General features: G+C 45.4%; 1 protein-coding gene across 3 annotated transcripts in view; it reads right to left on the bottom strand.

Annotated features, from left to right (window-relative positions):
- Positions 1-2443: 2443 nt before the first annotated feature.
- Positions 2444-18542, bottom strand: part of GTF3C3 (general transcription factor IIIC subunit 3) — a 79910-nt gene continuing 63811 nt past the window's right edge. For all 3 annotated transcript variants that reach the window (XM_073600676.1, XM_073600674.1, XM_073600675.1), the window contains exons 13-19: positions 18209-18310; positions 16189-16324; positions 14538-14775; positions 12506-12696; positions 10237-10361; positions 6944-7096; positions 2444-2620 (exon numbers count right to left, since the gene is read on the bottom strand). In XM_073600676.1, the coding sequence (XP_073456777.1) occupies positions 2498-2620; positions 6944-7096; positions 10237-10361; positions 12506-12696; positions 14538-14775; positions 16189-16324; positions 18209-18310 (1068 nt within the window). In that variant the 3' untranslated portion in view covers positions 2444-2497. The remainder of the gene's footprint in view (positions 2621-6943; positions 7097-10236; positions 10362-12505; positions 12697-14537; positions 14776-16188; positions 16325-18208; positions 18311-18542) is intronic.

The following is an 18542-nucleotide window of genomic DNA, read 5'->3' as shown; positions in this document are numbered from 1 at the left end:
TAGCTGTTGCAAAACTACAAGTCCCGTCATGCCTCTGCCTCTGCCTCTGGGTGTCATGCTTGTGGCTGTCAGACTCTTGCTAAGCCTCATGGGACTTGTAGTTCTGCAAGAGCGGGAGGTCCGCTAATTGCATATCCCTGGTGTATACCATACAACATAGCAAGGGAAGTACACATGGCAATGCAAATGGTTTGTCTCTTAAAGCTGTGCCAGCAGAAGAGTGGACAACCCCTAGGTCCAAACACTGTCATGGTGTTTCCATGATAGTCAACCCACTGTCTAAGCTCCCTCCACCAGTCAACACCCTAACTTAGAAAGGTGGATACTCTCCAGCAGGAAGGGGCAAAGCTGGCAGGGTAAGTATACATAACAGGGGGGGTTGAGCTATGTTCAAACAAACAATGTCATTTTGCCCCTAACGTGTAAATGGGACAGTGTCTCTTTAGAGTCCAGGAAAGATGTTGTCACGTACCTAGTTAGAGGCTGAAGTGATGAGAGTTTTCCTTGCGGCTCTGGTCCAAACACACATCTGTATATGGTGACATCAGGGTTGCATCAATCCAGAAAGAGAGCTGGTACCACAGTATATCTTCTGCAAACATGGGCTTTATGCAATAAACATGCACAGTGACAGCCACAAATGTGAACACGTTTCAGCCAATAATGGTCTTCATCATCACAGCATGGTTGGTCACTGGCCAGCAGAGGGGAGTCTCGGAATAGTAATGGAGAGGCAGAGCAGCTGGAAGAATGTTAACACAGTAGGATTTTTCGGGATAGGACAAGGAAGGTCTGGAAGGTAGTGGTGTTAAGGGCAAAAGCCAAGCCAAAGCCATGCACAGGTGAGCAAAAGGATGTTGTTAAGACGGACGTTGTCTGGAGCCAAGCCGAGGTCATGCACAGGTGAGCAATAGAATGCGGTTAAGGGAGACGTTTTCTGGAGCCAAGCCGAGCCAAAAACACAGGTGAGCAATAGGATTTGGCTGAGAGAGACGTTGTCTGGAGCCAAGCCAAGGTCATACACAGGTGAGCAATAGGATGTGGATAAGAGAGACGATGTCTGGAGCCAAGCCAAGGCCATACACAGGTGAGCAATAGATTGCCGATAAGAGAGACGATGTCTGGAGCCAAGCCAAGGCCATACACAGGTGAGCAATAGGATGCGGATAAGAGAGACGATGTCTGGAGCCAAGCCAAGGCCATACACAGGTGAGCAATAGGATGCGGATAAGAGAGACAATGTCTGGAGCCAAGCCAAGGCCATACACAGGTGAGCAATAGGATGCGGATAAGAGAGACGATGTCTGGAGCCAAGCCAAGGTCATGCACAAGTGAGCAATAGGATGCGGATAAGAGAGAGGTTGTCTGGAGCCAAGCAGAGGTCATGCACAAGTGAGCAACAGGATGCGGATAAGAGAGGTTGTCTGGAGCCAAGCCAAGGTCATGCGCAGGTGAGCAATATGATGCAGATAAGGGAGACGATGTCTGGAGCCAGGCCAATGTCATGCACAGGTGAGCAATAGGATGCGGATAAGAGAGACGTTGTCTGGAGCCAAGCCAAGGTCATGCACAGGTGAGCAATAGGATGCGGATAGGAGAGACAATGTCTGGAGCCAAGTCGAGGTCATGCACAGGTGAGCAATAGGATGCGGATAAGAGAGAGGTTGTCTGGAGCCAAGTCAAGGTCATGCACAGGTGAGCAATAGGGTGCGGAAAAGAGAGACGTTGTCTGGAGCAAAGGCGAGGTAAGCAGTTTACATGGAGATGTAATTCAAAAGGTGGGAGGAAAGAATCCACATTAAGGAGATATAAATTTGGGACAAGCGTTGTCTGGTACCATGTTGGAGATGATGGAGAAGTCAATAGCCACGCCAGAGTCATACATGGTAAATCAGTAGAAAAGGGGGTCTTCAGCGAGCTGAGTTCACAATCTGGAGTCAAGCAAAGGGAAGTCCAGGAACAAGCCAAGTAGGTAACAGGTAGTAAAAGTAAATGAAGGATCAGGATACACAGGAACAAGGAACAAGGACTAGCTGAAGATCATTCTGCAACTACCCGTCACTACTCCTTCCTTGGGTGTTTGGCGTCAGTTCTCGAATTAACTGGAGTTTGCATGTTCTCCCTGTGCCTGCGTGGGTTTTTTCATCGGGTACTTCAGAGACATGCTCGTAGGTTAATTGGCAAACTGGCCCTAGTATGTGTATGTATGAATGTGAGTTCCGGGACCTTCGATTGTAAGCTCCTTGAGGGCAGGGACTGATGTGAATGTATATTAAAAATATGTAAAGTGCTGCGTATATTTACGTAAATTTATTAAATAAAATTATATTGCAGTCCTTCATCAGTCAAAATTTACGACTAGTTAGTATCTCATTGACCCTAACGAAAAAGCATGCACTAGCGACTTTAGCATATCTATTACTCAACAAACACACATTTGACATTTTTATATACAAAAAGATTTATTATCCATACCATAAACTAAAAAAAAAACACGCTATATGATACAATGAGTATACAAAAGCCTTCGAGCCATTTCTGTGTTGCCACTGCTCTGGTAAATGAGAGAAAGATTGAAGGCAATGTCTCTCCTTAGGTCCACTTGGTCATCATTAATCCCCTAAAAAAAAGGTAGAATAATATAATATATAATAATAATAATATATAATTAACCAGGATATTTTTTGATGACAATGCATAGTTCTGTCTGGATGGATGTCAGAAATGAAACATCTGGCTGAGCTCCAAGCTGTAGGAACATCTGGTCTCATCGGCTATGGCTAAGAGCTAGCAGGAATGCCTAAGCTTGGAATAGACTTCCAACAGAGGTAGGGAGTCAATAACTAAAACTAGAATAATGTGGTTGCATAAGTGTGCACACCCTCTTATAGCTGGGGATGTAGCGGTGTTCAGAATTAAGCAATCACATTAAAACTCATGTTAAATAGGAGTCAATACACACCTGTCATAATTTAAAGTGCCTCTGATTAACCGCAAATTAGTTTCAGCTGTTCTAGTAGGCCTTTCCTGATATTTTCTTAGTCCCATCCTACAGCAAAAGCCATGGTCTGCAGAGAGCTTCCAAAGCATCAGAGGGATCTCATTGTAAAAGGTATCAGTCAGGAGAAGGGTACAAAAGAATTTCCAAGGCATTAGATATACCATGGAACACAGTGAAGACCGTCATCATCAAGTGGAGAAAATATGGCACAACAGTGACATTACCAAGAACTGGACGTCCCCCCAAAATTTATGAAAAGACGAGGAGAAAACTGGTCAGGCAGGCTGCCAAGAGGCCTACAGCAACATTAAAGGAGCTGCAGGAATATCTGGCAAGTACTGGCTGTGTGGTACATGTGACAAAAATCTCCCGTATTCCTCATATGTCTGGGCTATGGGCAGTGGCGTCACTAGGGGGTGGCTTTTGGGGTTATAGCCCCGAGTCTCTGCAGAGGTCTCCAAGGGGAGGGGAGGCTCTCTGGGGACCCTGATGTAAGTGGGGGGCTCTCTGGGGACCCTGATGCAAGGGGGAGGCTCTCTGGGGACCTTGATGCAAGGGGGAGGCTCTCTGGGGACCCTGATGCAAGGGGGAGGCTCTCTGGGGACCCTGATGCAAGGGGGAGGCTCTCTGGGGACCCTGATGCAAGGGGGAGGCTCTCTGGGGACCCTGATGCAAGGGGGAGGCTCTCTGGGGACCCTGATGCAAAAGGGGAGGCTCTCTGGGGACTCTGATGTAAGGAGGGGCTCTCTGGGGACCCTGATGTAAGAGGGGGGCTCTGTGGGGACCCGGATGTAAGGGGGAGGCTCTCCAGGGACACTGATGTAAGGAGGGGCTCTCTGGGGACCCTGATGTAAGGGGGGCTCTCTGGGGACCCGGATGTAAGTGGGGGGCTCTCAGGGGACCCGGATGTAAGTGGGGGGCCCTCTGGGGATATACACACATGTATATTACTGTATATACATGTGTATGCCACCCAAGCGTATGACTTTCTTTACTACCTGCTATGGGCTCTAGCCCCAGATCTTTTGTAGACCTAGCAACGCCCCTGGCTATGGTGTAAAGTGGCAAGACGGAAGCCTTTTCTTACCAAGAAAAACAACAAAGCCCGGCTAAATTTGACAAAAACACATCTGAAGTCTCCCAAAAGCATGTGGGAAAATGTGTTATGGTCTGATGAAACCAAGGTTGAACTTTTTGACCATAATTCTAATATGTTTGGCGCAAAAACAACACTGCACATCACCAAAAAAACATCATATCCACCGTGAAGCATGGTGGTGGCAGCATCATGCTTTGGGGCTGTTTTTTCTTCAGCTGGAACAGGGGCCTTAGTCAAGGTAGAAGGAATTATGAACAGTTCCAAATACCAGTCAATATTGGCACAAAACTTCAGGCTTCTGCTAGAAAGCTGAACATGAAGAGAAACTTATCCTTCACATGACAACGACCCAAAGCAGACTGCTAGATATTCAGTCTAAAGCCTCGTATACAGACGACTGTATTTTCCGCAGACAAAACCTCAGACTTTTGTCCGAAGGGCGTTGGCCAGGAACTTGCATACAAATGGCAAGGAATTGTCGGCCAACAAACACGAATGTAGTGACGTACTATGTGGTTTTCAGCTCTTTAGTGCCACCCTTTGGGCTCTTTCTGCTAATTTCGTGTTAGTAGAAGTTTGGTGAGTGTTGACTCATGCTTTTCATTTCGTTTCTGAACGGCCGTTCGTCAACCAGCCATGTGGCGGAATCAGAGGAGATAACATGTTATTTATTATTGGCCTTGGAGTTTTTGCTTTGACCCAAGTCCAGTCCAGGAACAGGAGGAGGAGGAGGATTTCTTGGACCGAAAATTGGTTGCTTTATTAATGGTGACCAATTATTTCATATGCCTTTGCTGTGGGAGCTCCAGGAGAATAATCCGGATGATTTTCGGAATTATCTCCGGACGACGGACCCCTGCTTTCACCAACTCTTAGCATTGGTGACCCCCTATATTAAGAAGCAGGACACATGCATGAGGCTTTTATTTTATTTTTTGGTTGAATAATAATTTGATTTGTTAGATTTTCTATATTTTTGGATGCATAGAATGCACTTTTTTGGTTAAGTTCTATTGGCAGATATCATGTCTAATTTTATTTGTTTTCTTTTTTTAATGCACAATAAAAAAAATTGTGGAGAATAATACTTGGCTATGTGTTTTACTTCAAATGACAGTTTGGGAGTCGGCAGTTACATTTAAAAAAATACAATGTAAAATTAACAAGGGACCCCAACATAGTTGTATCTTTGATATAAAAAACTACGGGATAATTGTGTTGTGGTAACTTGCACCAAAAAAAAAACAAAAAACAAGCATAATATTATTATTCTTGATATCACTAGAAAAAAAAAAAGCCTTTGAAAATTTGTTTGCAATAACTCCATCAGTATCACCAGCAAAGCAGCTTCATTATTATCCCAATAAAGAAGAAGAGAATTGTGCGCTGCATTTTGAGTTTTTTTATAATTTGCCGCGTCACGAATGTTAATTCTCCATTACGAACGCAAGTTTACAAGACCGACCGACCGCTTCTGGCTCGTTCCTCGCCTCTGAGCATGCGTGTTTGTACTTTGCACTTTTGTCCCACGGACTTGTGTACACACACTCGGAAAATCCGACAACAGACATTTGTCCCCGGAAAATTTTAAAGCCTGCCATCCAACATTTGTCCGCGGAAAATCCGTCAACAATTTTCCGATGGAGCGCGCACGCGGTCGGATTTTCCACCAACAGCCTGTCATGACACAATTCCCGTCGGCAAATCCGATCGTGTGTACGAGGCTTAAGAGGTAGTTTATTTGCTCATTGCCCTGGACTGAAGTCTGTCTTTTGCATGTTCAAGCCTTGGATCACACACACATATATATATATATTATATATATATATATATAAATCAAGAAAACAAATGGTGAAAATGTAGCTATTGTTATGCAAAAGATCTTTTTACATAATCAGGTATCTCAGATTTTTTTCCAGCGGTGGTAGGCACTGCTGCGACTTGGCCTGAGCCCTATTCAAAAGTACAGTTACACTTTAAGTGTACACCTATTGTATTAACACCGTTCGAGGCCTAAGTTCGCTTTCATGAAAACTACAAAGTATACCTTGCAATTTGTTGAAGTCTCTACTACTATATATGTTGAGTTCATAATATCATGGATTACATGGAATGGTATTTGGTATTGACAAACCATGAGACGTCGCCATCTACAGGTCTTACCCAGCACTGCAAGCTCAGGACCCTGCTGTGCACACCTGCTCTATTTAAGAGAACTTAAGTAGACTGCTAGATATTCAGTCTGAGTCTATTTGCTCGTTGCCTTGGACTGAGGTCTGACTTGTGCATGTTCCAGCCTTGGATCACTACCATGAATGGTTTAGACTGTGTTTGTACTCCAGTTTTCCCATTTCTGATCCGGATCATCAGACTGTTAACTCTGCTACTCCCAGTCTGGGCCCCGTCTACCTGTCTGCAAACTGGAACGTTGAGGATCGCTTAGTCTGCATCTGATCAGGCCACCAGTCTCTTCCAACCATCTGTCTGAGGACTTGCACTGCTCTAGCCTCAAATACTGAATGTCGCACGACTGACAATCCACAAGAAATAATGATTTCCATCCGGTTACCCCAGGGAGGGAACTCCACAAGCACTTGTTTTCAGAAAACCTTTGCAACAGCATCATTATCAGAATTTTAAGCGTCAAATAAAATGAACAAACACATAAAAAAGCCATAGTTAACTAAACTAGTATACAAATAAATCATAATCACCATGTATTTACAGTGGGCTTTTTTTTTACAGCATAGAGAAATTCCCTTTCAGTGTATTTGGGGAAACCTTCCTCAATAGGGCTTCATAATCTGTATATGTGAATACGGTGCATACATTCATCATCGTACCTCCAGCTGAAGTGGTGGAAGCTCCAGGGCCTGCTGGTAGTAATGAATAGCAAGGTACGTCAGACCCATCTGGTGCAGGGCACGGCCAATATTATAATAGGTTTCCTGGCAAGGGCCGCGCAAGTCCAGATATCGATTCAAAAAGGAAAATCCCTGAAAGCCAAATAAAGCAAGAAAAAATGTTTTATTAAGCGCATTAAAATATAAAAAAAAAAGTATACAGTGGGGCAAAAAAGTATTTAGTCAGCCACCAATTGTGCAAGTTCTCCCACTTAAAAAGATGAGAGAGGCCTGTAATTGTCATCATAGGTAGACCTCAACTATGAGAGACAAAATGTGGAAACAAATCCAGACAATCACATTGTCTGATTTTTGAAAGAATTTATTTGCAAATTATGGTGGAAAATAAAGTATTCGGTCAATATCAAAAGTTCATCTCAATACTTTGTTATATATTCTTTGTTGGCAATGACAGAGGTCAAACGTTTTCTGTAGGTCTTCACAAGGTTGTCACACACTGTTGCTGGTATGTTGGCCCATTCCTCCATGCAGATCTCCTCTAGAGCAGTGATGTTTTGGGGCTGTTGCTGGGCAACACGGACTTTCAACTCCCTCCAAAGGTTTTCTATGGGGTTGAGATCTGGAGACTGGCTAGGCCACTCCAGGACCTTGAAATGCTTCTTACGAAGCCACTCCTTCGTTGCCCGGGCGGTGTGTTTGGGATCATTGTCATGCTGAAAGACCCAGCCACGTTTCATCTTCAATGCCCTTGCTGATGGGAGGAGGTTTGCACTCAAAATCTCACAATACATGGCCCCATTCATTCTTTCATGTACACGGATCAGTCGTCCTGTTCCCTTTGTAGAGAAACAGCCCCAAAGCATGATGTTGCCACCCCCATGCTTCACAGTAGGTATGGTGTTCTTTGGTTGCAACTCAGCATTCTCTCTCCCCCAAACACGACGAGTTGTGTTTCTACCAAACAGTTCTACTTTGGTTTCATCTGACCATATGACATTCTCCCAATCCTCTTCTGGATCATCCAAATGCTCTCTAGCAAACCTCAGATGGGCCCGGACATGTACTGGCTTAAGCAGGGGGACACGTCTGGCGCTGCAGGATCTGAGTCCCTGGTGGCGTAGTGTGTTACTGATGGTAGCCTTTGTTACGTTGGTCCCAGCTCTCTGCAGGTCATTCACTAGGTCCCCCCGTGTGGTTCTGGGATTTTTGCTCACCGTTCTTGTGATCATTTTGACCCCACGGGGTGAGATCTTGCGTGGAACCCCAGATCGAGGGAGATTATCAGTGGTCTTGTATGTCTTCCATTTTCTAATTATTGCTCCCACAGTTGATTTCTTCACACCAAGCTACTTGCCTATTGCAGATTCAGTCTTCCCAGCCTGGTGCAGGTCTACAATTTTGTTTCTGGTGTCCTTCGACAGCTCTTTGGTCTTCACCATAGTGGAGTTTGGAGAGTGACTGTTTGAGGTTGTGGACAGGTGTCTTTTATAATGATAACAAGTTCAAACAGGTGCCATTAATACAGGTAATGAGTGGAGGACAGAGGAGCCTCTTAAAGAAGAAGATACAGGTCTGTGAGGGACAGAAATCTTCATTGTTTGTAGGAGACCAAATACTTATTTTCCACCATAATTTGCAAATAAATTCTTTCAAAAATCAGACAATGTGATTGTCTGGATTTGTTTCCACATTTTGTCTCTCATAGTTGAGGTATACCTATGATGACAATTACAGGCCTCTCTCATCTTTTTAAGTGGGAGAACTTGTACAATTGGTGGTGACTAAATACTTTTTTGCCCCACTGTATGTGTAAAATGCTTAAACTATTTTCACAACATTTTCCATCTCATCATATGACATTAACTATTACTCTATAAGAGTGGTCTAAAAACGTTGCTTGCCTTTATCTGGCCCTTGTGGCACTGTTCCCTCCCACTGATAGAAAGTACTATTCCTCCCACTGACACCAATGATGGGGCACTATTCCTCCCACTGACACCAATGATGGGGCACTATTCCTCCCACTGACACCAATGATGGGGCACTATTCCTCCCACTGACACCAATGATGGGGCACTATTCCTCCCACTGACACCAATGATGGGGCACTATTCCTTCCACTGACACCAATGATGGGGCACTATTCCTCCCACTGATATCAATGATGGAGCACTATTCCTCCCACTACTATCAATGATGGGACACTATTCCTCCCACTGATATTAATGATGGGACACTATTCCTCCCACTGATACCAATGATGGGGCACTATTCCTCCCACTGATATTAATGATGGGGCACTATTCCTCTCACTGATACTAATGATGGGACACTATTCCTTCCACTGATACCAATGATGGGGCACTATTCCTCTCACTGATACTAATGATGGGACACTATTCCTTCCACTGATACCAATGATGGGGCACTATTCCTTCCACTGATACCAATGATGGGGCACTATTCCTTCCACTGATACCAATGATGGGGCATGATTCTTCCCACTGATGGGGCACTATTCCTCCCACTGATACCAATTAAGGGACACTATTCCTCCCACAGATACCAATGATGGGGCACTATTCCTCCCACTGATACCAATGATGGGGCACTATTCCTTCCGACCAGAAACGCTATGTAATTTCTTTACTCCCTTCAGGGTGGGCCCCACACATCATGTCTCACTTTCTAATCCTCAATTTCTCCTTTCCCCCCTCGTACTCCTTTTCTTAATCTCCACTGGCTCAAATTTCCATCCCTTCCCTTTCACCCCCTCCTCCCACCACCCACATGCGGCAGGAGATCTTTTTTGGGGTTTTCTTTTTTTTTAAGGAGCCCCCGCCAGCCAACATCACTCACATTTCCCTGAGAAGTCCCTTATATTGAGTGTTGCCCTCCCTAAGTCCCGCTATGCTGATTTCCAACATTTGTTAAATATCTCCCGTTTGTTCTTCTCAACTGCCGTTGTTTTTGTACAATCCTCATTCAATTAAAATAGTAAAAAAAAAAAAAAAAATAAATAAAATTAATAAAACTCATGTAGAAGAGAATAATCCAATATTTTCACTGGCCTGGTTCTCTTCTAGCAGACTTCACAGCACAGAGAGAGAAAATTCAACAAAAAAATAATCTGCAAAGTCGCTCAGTATTCCCAGAGATGGTAAAGGAGACGTTGTGTTTTTGAAATTATGGTTGCTCCTAAAATTCTATCCCCGCTACTGCCAGGCGATTTTATAAAAAAAAAAAAAAAAAAAAAAGAAAAGAAAAAATACCTGTACAAGGAGAGCGTGTCTTTTCAACACAAACTTTTGGGATGCCATATGAATGAAAGTCAATCCGATGCAGAGAGAGTGCATCGGATCGTCTGATTTTATCCGGAAGGCTTGAACGTACTGAGCTGCAAGAATTAGAATAAAATAAAAAAATAAACAAATGCACGCTGAATTTTTTATTTAAAACAATTAGAGAAAAAGAGTTTTATTTATATATATATATATATATATATATATATATATATATATATATATATATATATATATATATACACACACACACACACACACTATACTGCCAAACGTATTCGGACGCCTGTCTTTACACGCACATGAACTTTAATGGCATCCTATGTCAGCTAATTTCCAGCTCCTATCTCTCTCCACAGTTACTCAGCTGTTGATGATATCCTGCTCGTCAGTCCTGCCTACTTAAGCCGTCCGGTCCGGAGGAGCTCTGCCTTCGCCTTGGTCAACATCACAGAGACTAGCTAGCCAGCAGGACAGGCTGTCGGGGCTGGGCTCAGCCCTTCCTTCTCTGAGCTGGCCGCTCAGCTGTCGGCTAATTGCCAGCTCCCATCTCTCTCCACAGTTACTCAGCTGTTGATGATATCCTGCTCATCAGTCCTGCCTACTTAAGCCATCCGGTCCAGAGGATCTCTGCCTTGCCTTGGTCAACATCACAGAAACCATCTCTTGCGATCCTGTTCAAGAATTGCTTTGCTGACATCCCTTCTGGCTCCAAATCCTGCTAGCTCTTCCACTACATTGATCCCTGACTTCTGGCTTGGCTGACTATCCTTTCCAGTTACTGAACTTTGGCTATGTTTTGACTACATTTGTTCTTTTTACTTTTATTATTAAACAAGTGTGATTTAACTGTACTTCTGTCTCGGCCTGATTTCATGGTTTCTGACAGGTGTTCTATCGGGTTGAGGTCAGGACTCTGTTCAGGCCAGTCAAGTTCCTCCACCCCCAAACTCGCTCATCCATGTCTTTATGGACCTTGCTTTGTGCACTGGTGCGCAGTCATGTTAGAACAGGAAGGGGCCGTCCCCCAAACTGTTCCCACAAAGTTGGGAGCATGAAATTGTCCATAATGTCTGATGCCTTAAGAGTTCCCTTCACTGGAACTAAGGGGCCAAACCCAACCCCTGAAAAACAACCCCCCCACCATAATCCCCTCTCCATCAAATGGTTTGGACCAGTGCACAAAGCAAGGTCTATAAAGACATGGATGTAAGACTTTGATGTAAATGAGGACTCTGATTGGGACCCTGATGTAAGGTGGGAATCTAATGAGGACTTTGATGGGGACCTTAACCACTTCCTGCCCAAGTTACATCCCTGGACGTCCTTGACTTTGAGCAGGTATATCTGAATGATGCCTGCAGCTACAGGCATCATTTAGATATTGGCTTTTTCAGCCGGCGATTCCCTACACCATAAGAATGATCATAGCGTCTGTGCCGCCGCTTGATCATTCTTACGGGCAGCGAGAGGGGATGCCCCCCTCCCGCCGCCCTTCGGTGCGTCCACTGACTCACCGCTTCCATCGGTGAGTCGGAGACAGGATCCGCCATCCCCGGATGGTAACCATAGAGAACTTCCGGTGGACCAGATGGTCGCCGGAGTCTCTATGATTACGATGGAGGCCGGCCGGGGCGCGATGTTATGACATCATGCCCGGCCTCTGCATTCAAACAAATGGCGCCGCCTCGGCTGGAAAGCCGAGAACGTTTATTTTTTTTTTCAGGCTTCCCAGCCTAGAGGTGAGATATGGGGTCTTATTGAACCCCAGATCTCACTGTAAAGAGGACCGATTTTTTTTTTTTAAAGTGTCAAACTACAAAAAGAAAGGTAAAATTAACAATAAAAAAAAAAAAGAAAAAGAAATTTAAAGCGCCCCTGTCCCAGTGAGCTCGCACGCAAAAGCGAACGCAAACATAAGTCCCGCCCACATATGAGAACGGTGTTCAAACCACACATGTGAGGTATCGCCGCGAACGTTAGAGCGAGGGAAATAATTCTAGCCCTAGACCTCCCCTGTAACTCAAAACATGTAACCAGTAAAAATTTTTAAAGCGTCGCCTGTGGGGATTTTTAAGTACCGAAGTTTGGCGCCGTTCCACGAGCGTGTGCAATTTTGAAGGGTGACATGTTAGGTATCTATTTACTCGGCGTAACTTCATCTTTCACATTATGCTAAAAAATTGGGCTAACTTTAATGTTTTGTTTTTTTTTAAAGCATCAAGCTGTTTTTTTTTACCGAGCGCATGTTTGAAGCTTCCAGACACGAACGCGTTGTGGCCGCTCAGGACGCACAGGGCCAGATTGTCGGGATTTTTCAACATGAGTCTCAGGCAGAAGCGATGGTGCCGCACGTCCTGAGAATGCATGGTCACCTGATTGAAGATGTTCCAGAGCTGCGGCCTGTTCACATTCTCCATTAACATCAACCTGGAAAAGAAAAGACATAATCCTAGAAGGATGGCATAGGTAAAACCAACATAAAATAGGCATTTAAAACATTCAAAAAGTTGTATTAAGCCCTCTGTGTGTTTTTTTTTAGCTCAATACGTTGAGCCCAATTTACTGCATGTATTATGTTTATTGTGTTAGATTGTACATTCATCTTTTAGATGCATAAAATGTTCCTTTTATTTTCCTGTGTGGCACATAATGGGGTTCAGCGGCAGAATGTTTGTCTGCACAAAGCACTGAGCTGTCCCCATTATCTGAATCATCCCCAGTTCTGGGAATCTCCTGGAGAGACATCGGAGAATGTTAATAACAGTGCGTTTATATGAAGTGACCTGCGCAACATTCTGAGCCCTTCTGATCGGCCGCATGGTGGAATTCCAGAAACCTGGTTCATTAACTCCTTCCCACCCGCCCACAGCCTGGGCACTCAGCAGAGCTTCCCCTCCTATGGGCACAGGGCACTGAGCAGAGCTCCTCCTCCCATCCAGCACTGCACACAGCCTGGGCACAGGGCACTCGGCTGAGCTCCTCCTCCCATCATGCACTGCACACAGCCTGGGCACAGGGCACTCAGCAGAGCTCCTCCTCCCATCATGCACTGCACACAGCCTGGGCACAGGGCACTGAGCAGAGCTCCTCCTCCCATCATGCACTGCACACAGCCTGGACACAGGGCACTCGGCTGAGCTCCTCCTCCCATTCCGCACTGCACACAGCCTGGACACAGGGCACTCGGCTGAGCTCCTCCTCCCATTCCGCACTGCACACAGCCTGGGCACAGGGCACTCAGCTGAGCTCCTCCTCCCATTCCGCACTGCACACAGCCCGGGCACAGGGCACTCAGCTGACCTCCTTCTTCCACCCCGCACTGCCCATAGCCTGAGCACAGGGCACTCAGCAGAGCTTCTCCTCCCATCCTGCACTGCTCATGGCCTGGGCACAGGGCACTTAGCTGACCTCCTCCTCCCATCCCACACTGCACACAGCCTGGGCACAGGGCACTCAGCAGAGCTCCTCCTCCCATCCCGCACTGCCCATGGCCTGGGCACAGGGCACTTAGCTGACCTCCTCCTCCCATCGCCCACTGCACACAGCCCGGGTACAGGGCACTCAACAGACCTCCTCCTCCCATTCCGCACTGCGCACAGCCTAGGCACAGGGCACTCAGCTGACCTCCTCCTTCCATCATGCACTCCACACAGCCTGGGCACAGGGCACTCAGCAGAGCTCCTCCTCCCATCCCGCACTGCCCACGGCCTGGGCACAGGGCACTTAGCTGACCTCCTCCTCCCATCCCCCACTGCACACAGCCTGGGCACAGGGCACTCAGCAGACCTCCTCCTCCCATCCCGCACTGCACACAGCCCGGGCACAGGGCACTCAGCTGAGCTCCTCCTCCCATCCCGCACTGCACACAGCCCGGGCACAGGGCACTTAGCTGATCTCCTCCTCCCATCCCCCACTGCACACAGCCCGGGTACAGGGCACTCAACAGACCTCCTCCTCCCATTCCGCACTGCATACAGTCTGGGCACAGGGCACTCAGCTGAGCTCCTCCTTCCATCCCGAACTGCACACAGCCCCGGCACAGGGCACTCAGCAGACCTCCTCCTATTGCTAATGCAAAATTGCGTCCCATTGACGTTAATACAAAAACGGGTCCCATTGATATCAATGCAAAAAGGCATCCCATTGACTGCAATGCAAAAGCACATCCCATTGACTGCAATGCAAAATCGTGTCCCATTGACTGCAATGCACTAAAAAGAAAAGATGATTTACTAATCTTATGGCTTGTAATCAGATTTATAATGTACCTTATATAGTTGTATGCCTTTCGGAAATTTTTGTCAAGAATAGCGGTGGAGAGACCGAAATATTCCAGCTCTTTCCTTTTCAGTCGGTCATCATAAAAGGAATAATACTCCAGGGAGGAATCTACAAGCAGCTCCCCTTCTTTATAACGGTGGAGGTCACAGAGGGCGTAAATGGCTTTTAGAAGAAGATTCCACCAGTCGTCCTTGTTGAGCACGCTGGTCAGTACAGTGAAGATTGCTATGGGGGAAAGGCAAAAAAGACGTTATTTCTGGGAATCCTACATGAACAACTGCCACTTAGTAACAAATTCAATTGAAGTGACCCTGTCACTGAGCTGAAGGTAACATTTGTTAAGGCAAAGAAGTAAATACTTACCTCCCCTGCTGCCCATATTGCTGAAAGCTGCTCTAATGAAAAGAGGTCACCTCCCCAACACGTATCATGTCACAACGTTTTGATCTCCTCTTCTTCTTCTGCACTCAGTGGTTCCTCCTGCTGACCTTCGCGTCACCACAGGACACTGCAGATACATAGGGATTGGTAGGAGGAACCACTGAGGGACCTTTGATCTGCATGTAATGGTGGAAGGAACCACTGAAGGACCTTTGATCTGCATATAATGGTGGAAGAAACTACTGAGGGACCTTTGATCTGCATGTAATATTGGAAGGAACCACTGAGGGACCTTTGATCTGCATGTAATGGTGGAAGGAACCACTGAGGGACCTTTGATCTGCATGTAATGGTGGAAGGAACTACTGAGGGACCTTTGATCTGCATATAATGGTAGAAGAAACTACTGAGGGACCTTTGATCTGCATGTAATGGTGAAAGGAACCACTGAGGGACCTTTGATCTGCATGTAATGGTGGAAGGAACTACTGAGGGACCTTTGATCTGCATGTAATTGTGGAAGGAACCACTGAGGGGCCTTTGATCTGCATGTAATGGTGAAAGGAACCACTGAGGGACCTTTGATCTCCATGTAATGGTGGAAGGAACCACTGAAGGACCTTTGATCTGCATGTGATGGTGGAAAGAACTACTGAGGGACCTTTGATCTGCATATGATGGTGGAAGGAACCACTGAAAGACCTTTGATCTGCATGTGATAGTGGAAGGAACCACTGAAGGACCTTTGATCTGCATGTAATGGTGGAAGGAACTACTGAGGATCCTTTTATCTGCAAAGGATAGTGGAACGGACCACTGAAAGACCTTCGATATGCATACGATGGTAGGAAAAACCACTGAGGTGCCTTTGATCTGCACATGATGGCAATTAAAGCTTCTCACAATGTGCATTAGAATCTGCAGCAAGTCAGATAGAGGTCTTCTTTTTTCCACCATCATCTACTATCTTCTTCTCCAGCCTAAGTGTCCCTGGCCCACCCCTTTCATTCATTGGATTTCAGTTCATTCCATCATAAGCATCACATTTGAACGTTACCTAAAGTGGTCAGACAGAGGTTGGCTCGGAGTAAGCCTTTTCAGTCCAGGGTAGGAGCCTGTACAACTGTGCAAGACTGAAGGGAAGGCTGGAGTTCTGCTCTAATCAATAAGCCCATAGTGGAAATATAAAATTGCTCCGGTCCATCAGCAACTTGCAGTGGAGAGGGGTAAACACCGAAATAAGTACAACTTCCTTACCTTTTGCATCAGAATTTGCGATCTCCTGTTCATCACTTGCAGAGATTTTATCCCTTGACACTTTTATCAGATACAAATGCCTTTCTCCAGACTTTGAACTTGAAATCAAACATACTTGGGCTCGATTCATTGCCATCTGGAAAAAAAAATTAACAAGAAGAAGTTACAGGAAGGTAAAATGTAAATTTTTCCCCCAATTTACACCCGATCCTGCAGCAAATCTGTTGCATTGGTTGGTTTGAGTGGGTTGTGGTAGTGAGCTGGGTTGGTTTGTTTGGGTGGATTCTGATGGGCGAGTTGTGTTGGTTGGTTTGGGAGGTCTGTGGTGGGTAAGTTTAGTTGGTTTGTTTGGTTGGGTTCTGATGGGCGAGTTGTGTTGGTTGGTTTGCATGGGTGGGTTGTATTGCACTGGTTGGTTTGAGTTGGGTGTGGTAGGCGAGTTGGGTTGGTTGGTATGTGTGGATTTTGATGGGCGAGTTGTGTTGGTTGGTTTGGGAGGTCTGTGGTGGGCGAGTTTAGTTGGTTGGTTTGGGTGGGTTCTGATGGGTGAGCTGTGTTGGTTTGGGTGGGTTGCATTGGTTGGTTTTGGTGGGTTGGTTTCAGTGGGTTGTGGGGGGTGAGTCGCATTGGTTTGTGTCAGTTGTGGTGAGTTGGCTGCGGTAGGTGATTCGCATGCCAGATGTAAGAGATGAAAGTGGGCAGGTAGCGGTGGGTAAGTTACATTGATTGGTTTTGGTGGGTCGTGGTAGATGAGTTGGGTTGGTTGGTTTGGGTGGATTCTGTTAGGCGAGTTGAGTTGGTTGGTTTGGGAGGTCTGTGGTGGGTGAGTTTAGTTGGTTGGTTTGGGTTCTAATGGGTGAGTTGTGTTGGTTGGTTTGGGAGGTCTGTGGTGGGTGAGTTGAATTGGTTGGTTTGGGTGAAGTCTGATGGGCAAGTTGTGTTGGTTGGTCCGATGGATTGGGTTGGTTGGTTTTGGTGGGTTGATTGCACTGGTTGGTTTGAGTGGGTTGTGGTGGATGAGTCACGTTGGTTGGTTTGTGTCAGTTGTAGTGGGTTGGCTGCATTGGTTGGTTTGAGTTGGTGATGGTAGGTGATTTGCATTGGTTGGTTTGGGTGGTTAGATACATTGGTTGGTTTGAGTGGTTTGTGATGGCTGGGTTTTGTTGGTTGGTTTGGGTGGGTTGTGTTGGTTGGTTTGGGTCGGTGGGTGAGTTTTGCTGGTTAGTTGAGGTGGGTTGTGATGGGTGGATTGCATTGGTTGGTTTGGGTGGGTTGCATTAGTTGGTTTGGGTGGGTTGCAGAAAGGCTTGCACCTCATTTCACTAATATGAACAAAGCTCCTTCTAAAACGTAATTTCCCATGAGCGGGGAGGAGAAGGTGCAATCAACCAATCTACTATCATCAGCTGTAGCTGTGATCTGGGTATTACTACTTGTTGATGGGACGTTTTAATATGCAAGTCAGTCAGCAAGTGCCTAATTCCCATGAACCTGTTCAATACACAATGCTTCACGACAGTGGACATTTGTGTAATGTATTACTTTGTAATTTTTACTTTTTTTTTTTTGTTTATTTTTATTATAATTTCTTTTAACAGAACAAGGTATACATATTAGTTTGGATTAAAACAAACATACATCTGTTTTAATTCACATGAATATGTTGAGTGACCAATGTTTCATGGACACTTGTGTAAAATACTACTTGGCTATTTTTTTTTTTTTTTGTAAAATGTTATTTGGGGCAGTTTTGAAAGCCTGCCGGTCAACTCTAACCCTTCCATGGTCGGTCTCTACAAATGTTGGTGAGCATGTATTTACAGTCAACGTGATGACGACACCATAAACAAAAACATGCAAGGAGCATTTAACTTTGACCTCGCCTGTTCACTACATTTTTAAAAAAGCTAAAATAATTGATATATGGTTATCAATTAAAAAACAATCGCAATACTTTCAGTGTTCTCCTTGATAAAAAAGAACGGATGATATTAGAAATCCTTCTCCGATACACTCTCACCTTCAGAAGCATGGCAAGCATGGTGAGTAAAGTATCCACATAGTCATACATCTTTCCCTGAGAGAAGAGAAGGGTTGACCGGTGCAGAAGAAGCTTAAGTTCCTGAAGAAAAAAAAGAATACATTTGTATATTAATTGACCAGCTCAGTAAAATGGTGGAAAGAGCAAAAGAACAAAATAAAGAACGTGTAGCAACAAGTGTGACTGCAGCCCAAACTTTGTTCAAGTTGTGGACAGTATACAAGAACCAGAACCTCCGTTGGGCTTTTCATTATGTAGAATGGTCCAGTCAGGAGTGGCACTGGATCTAAAGATATTTTGAAAGCCAGAAGGC

Source organism: Aquarana catesbeiana, linkage group LG09, assembly GCF_042186555.1.
Source record: "Aquarana catesbeiana isolate 2022-GZ linkage group LG09, ASM4218655v1, whole genome shotgun sequence".
Taxonomy (NCBI): Eukaryota; Metazoa; Chordata; class Amphibia; order Anura; family Ranidae; genus Aquarana; species Aquarana catesbeiana.
The sequence above is the reverse complement of the archived record's forward strand: the minus strand, read 5'-3'. Positions and strand labels throughout refer to the sequence as shown.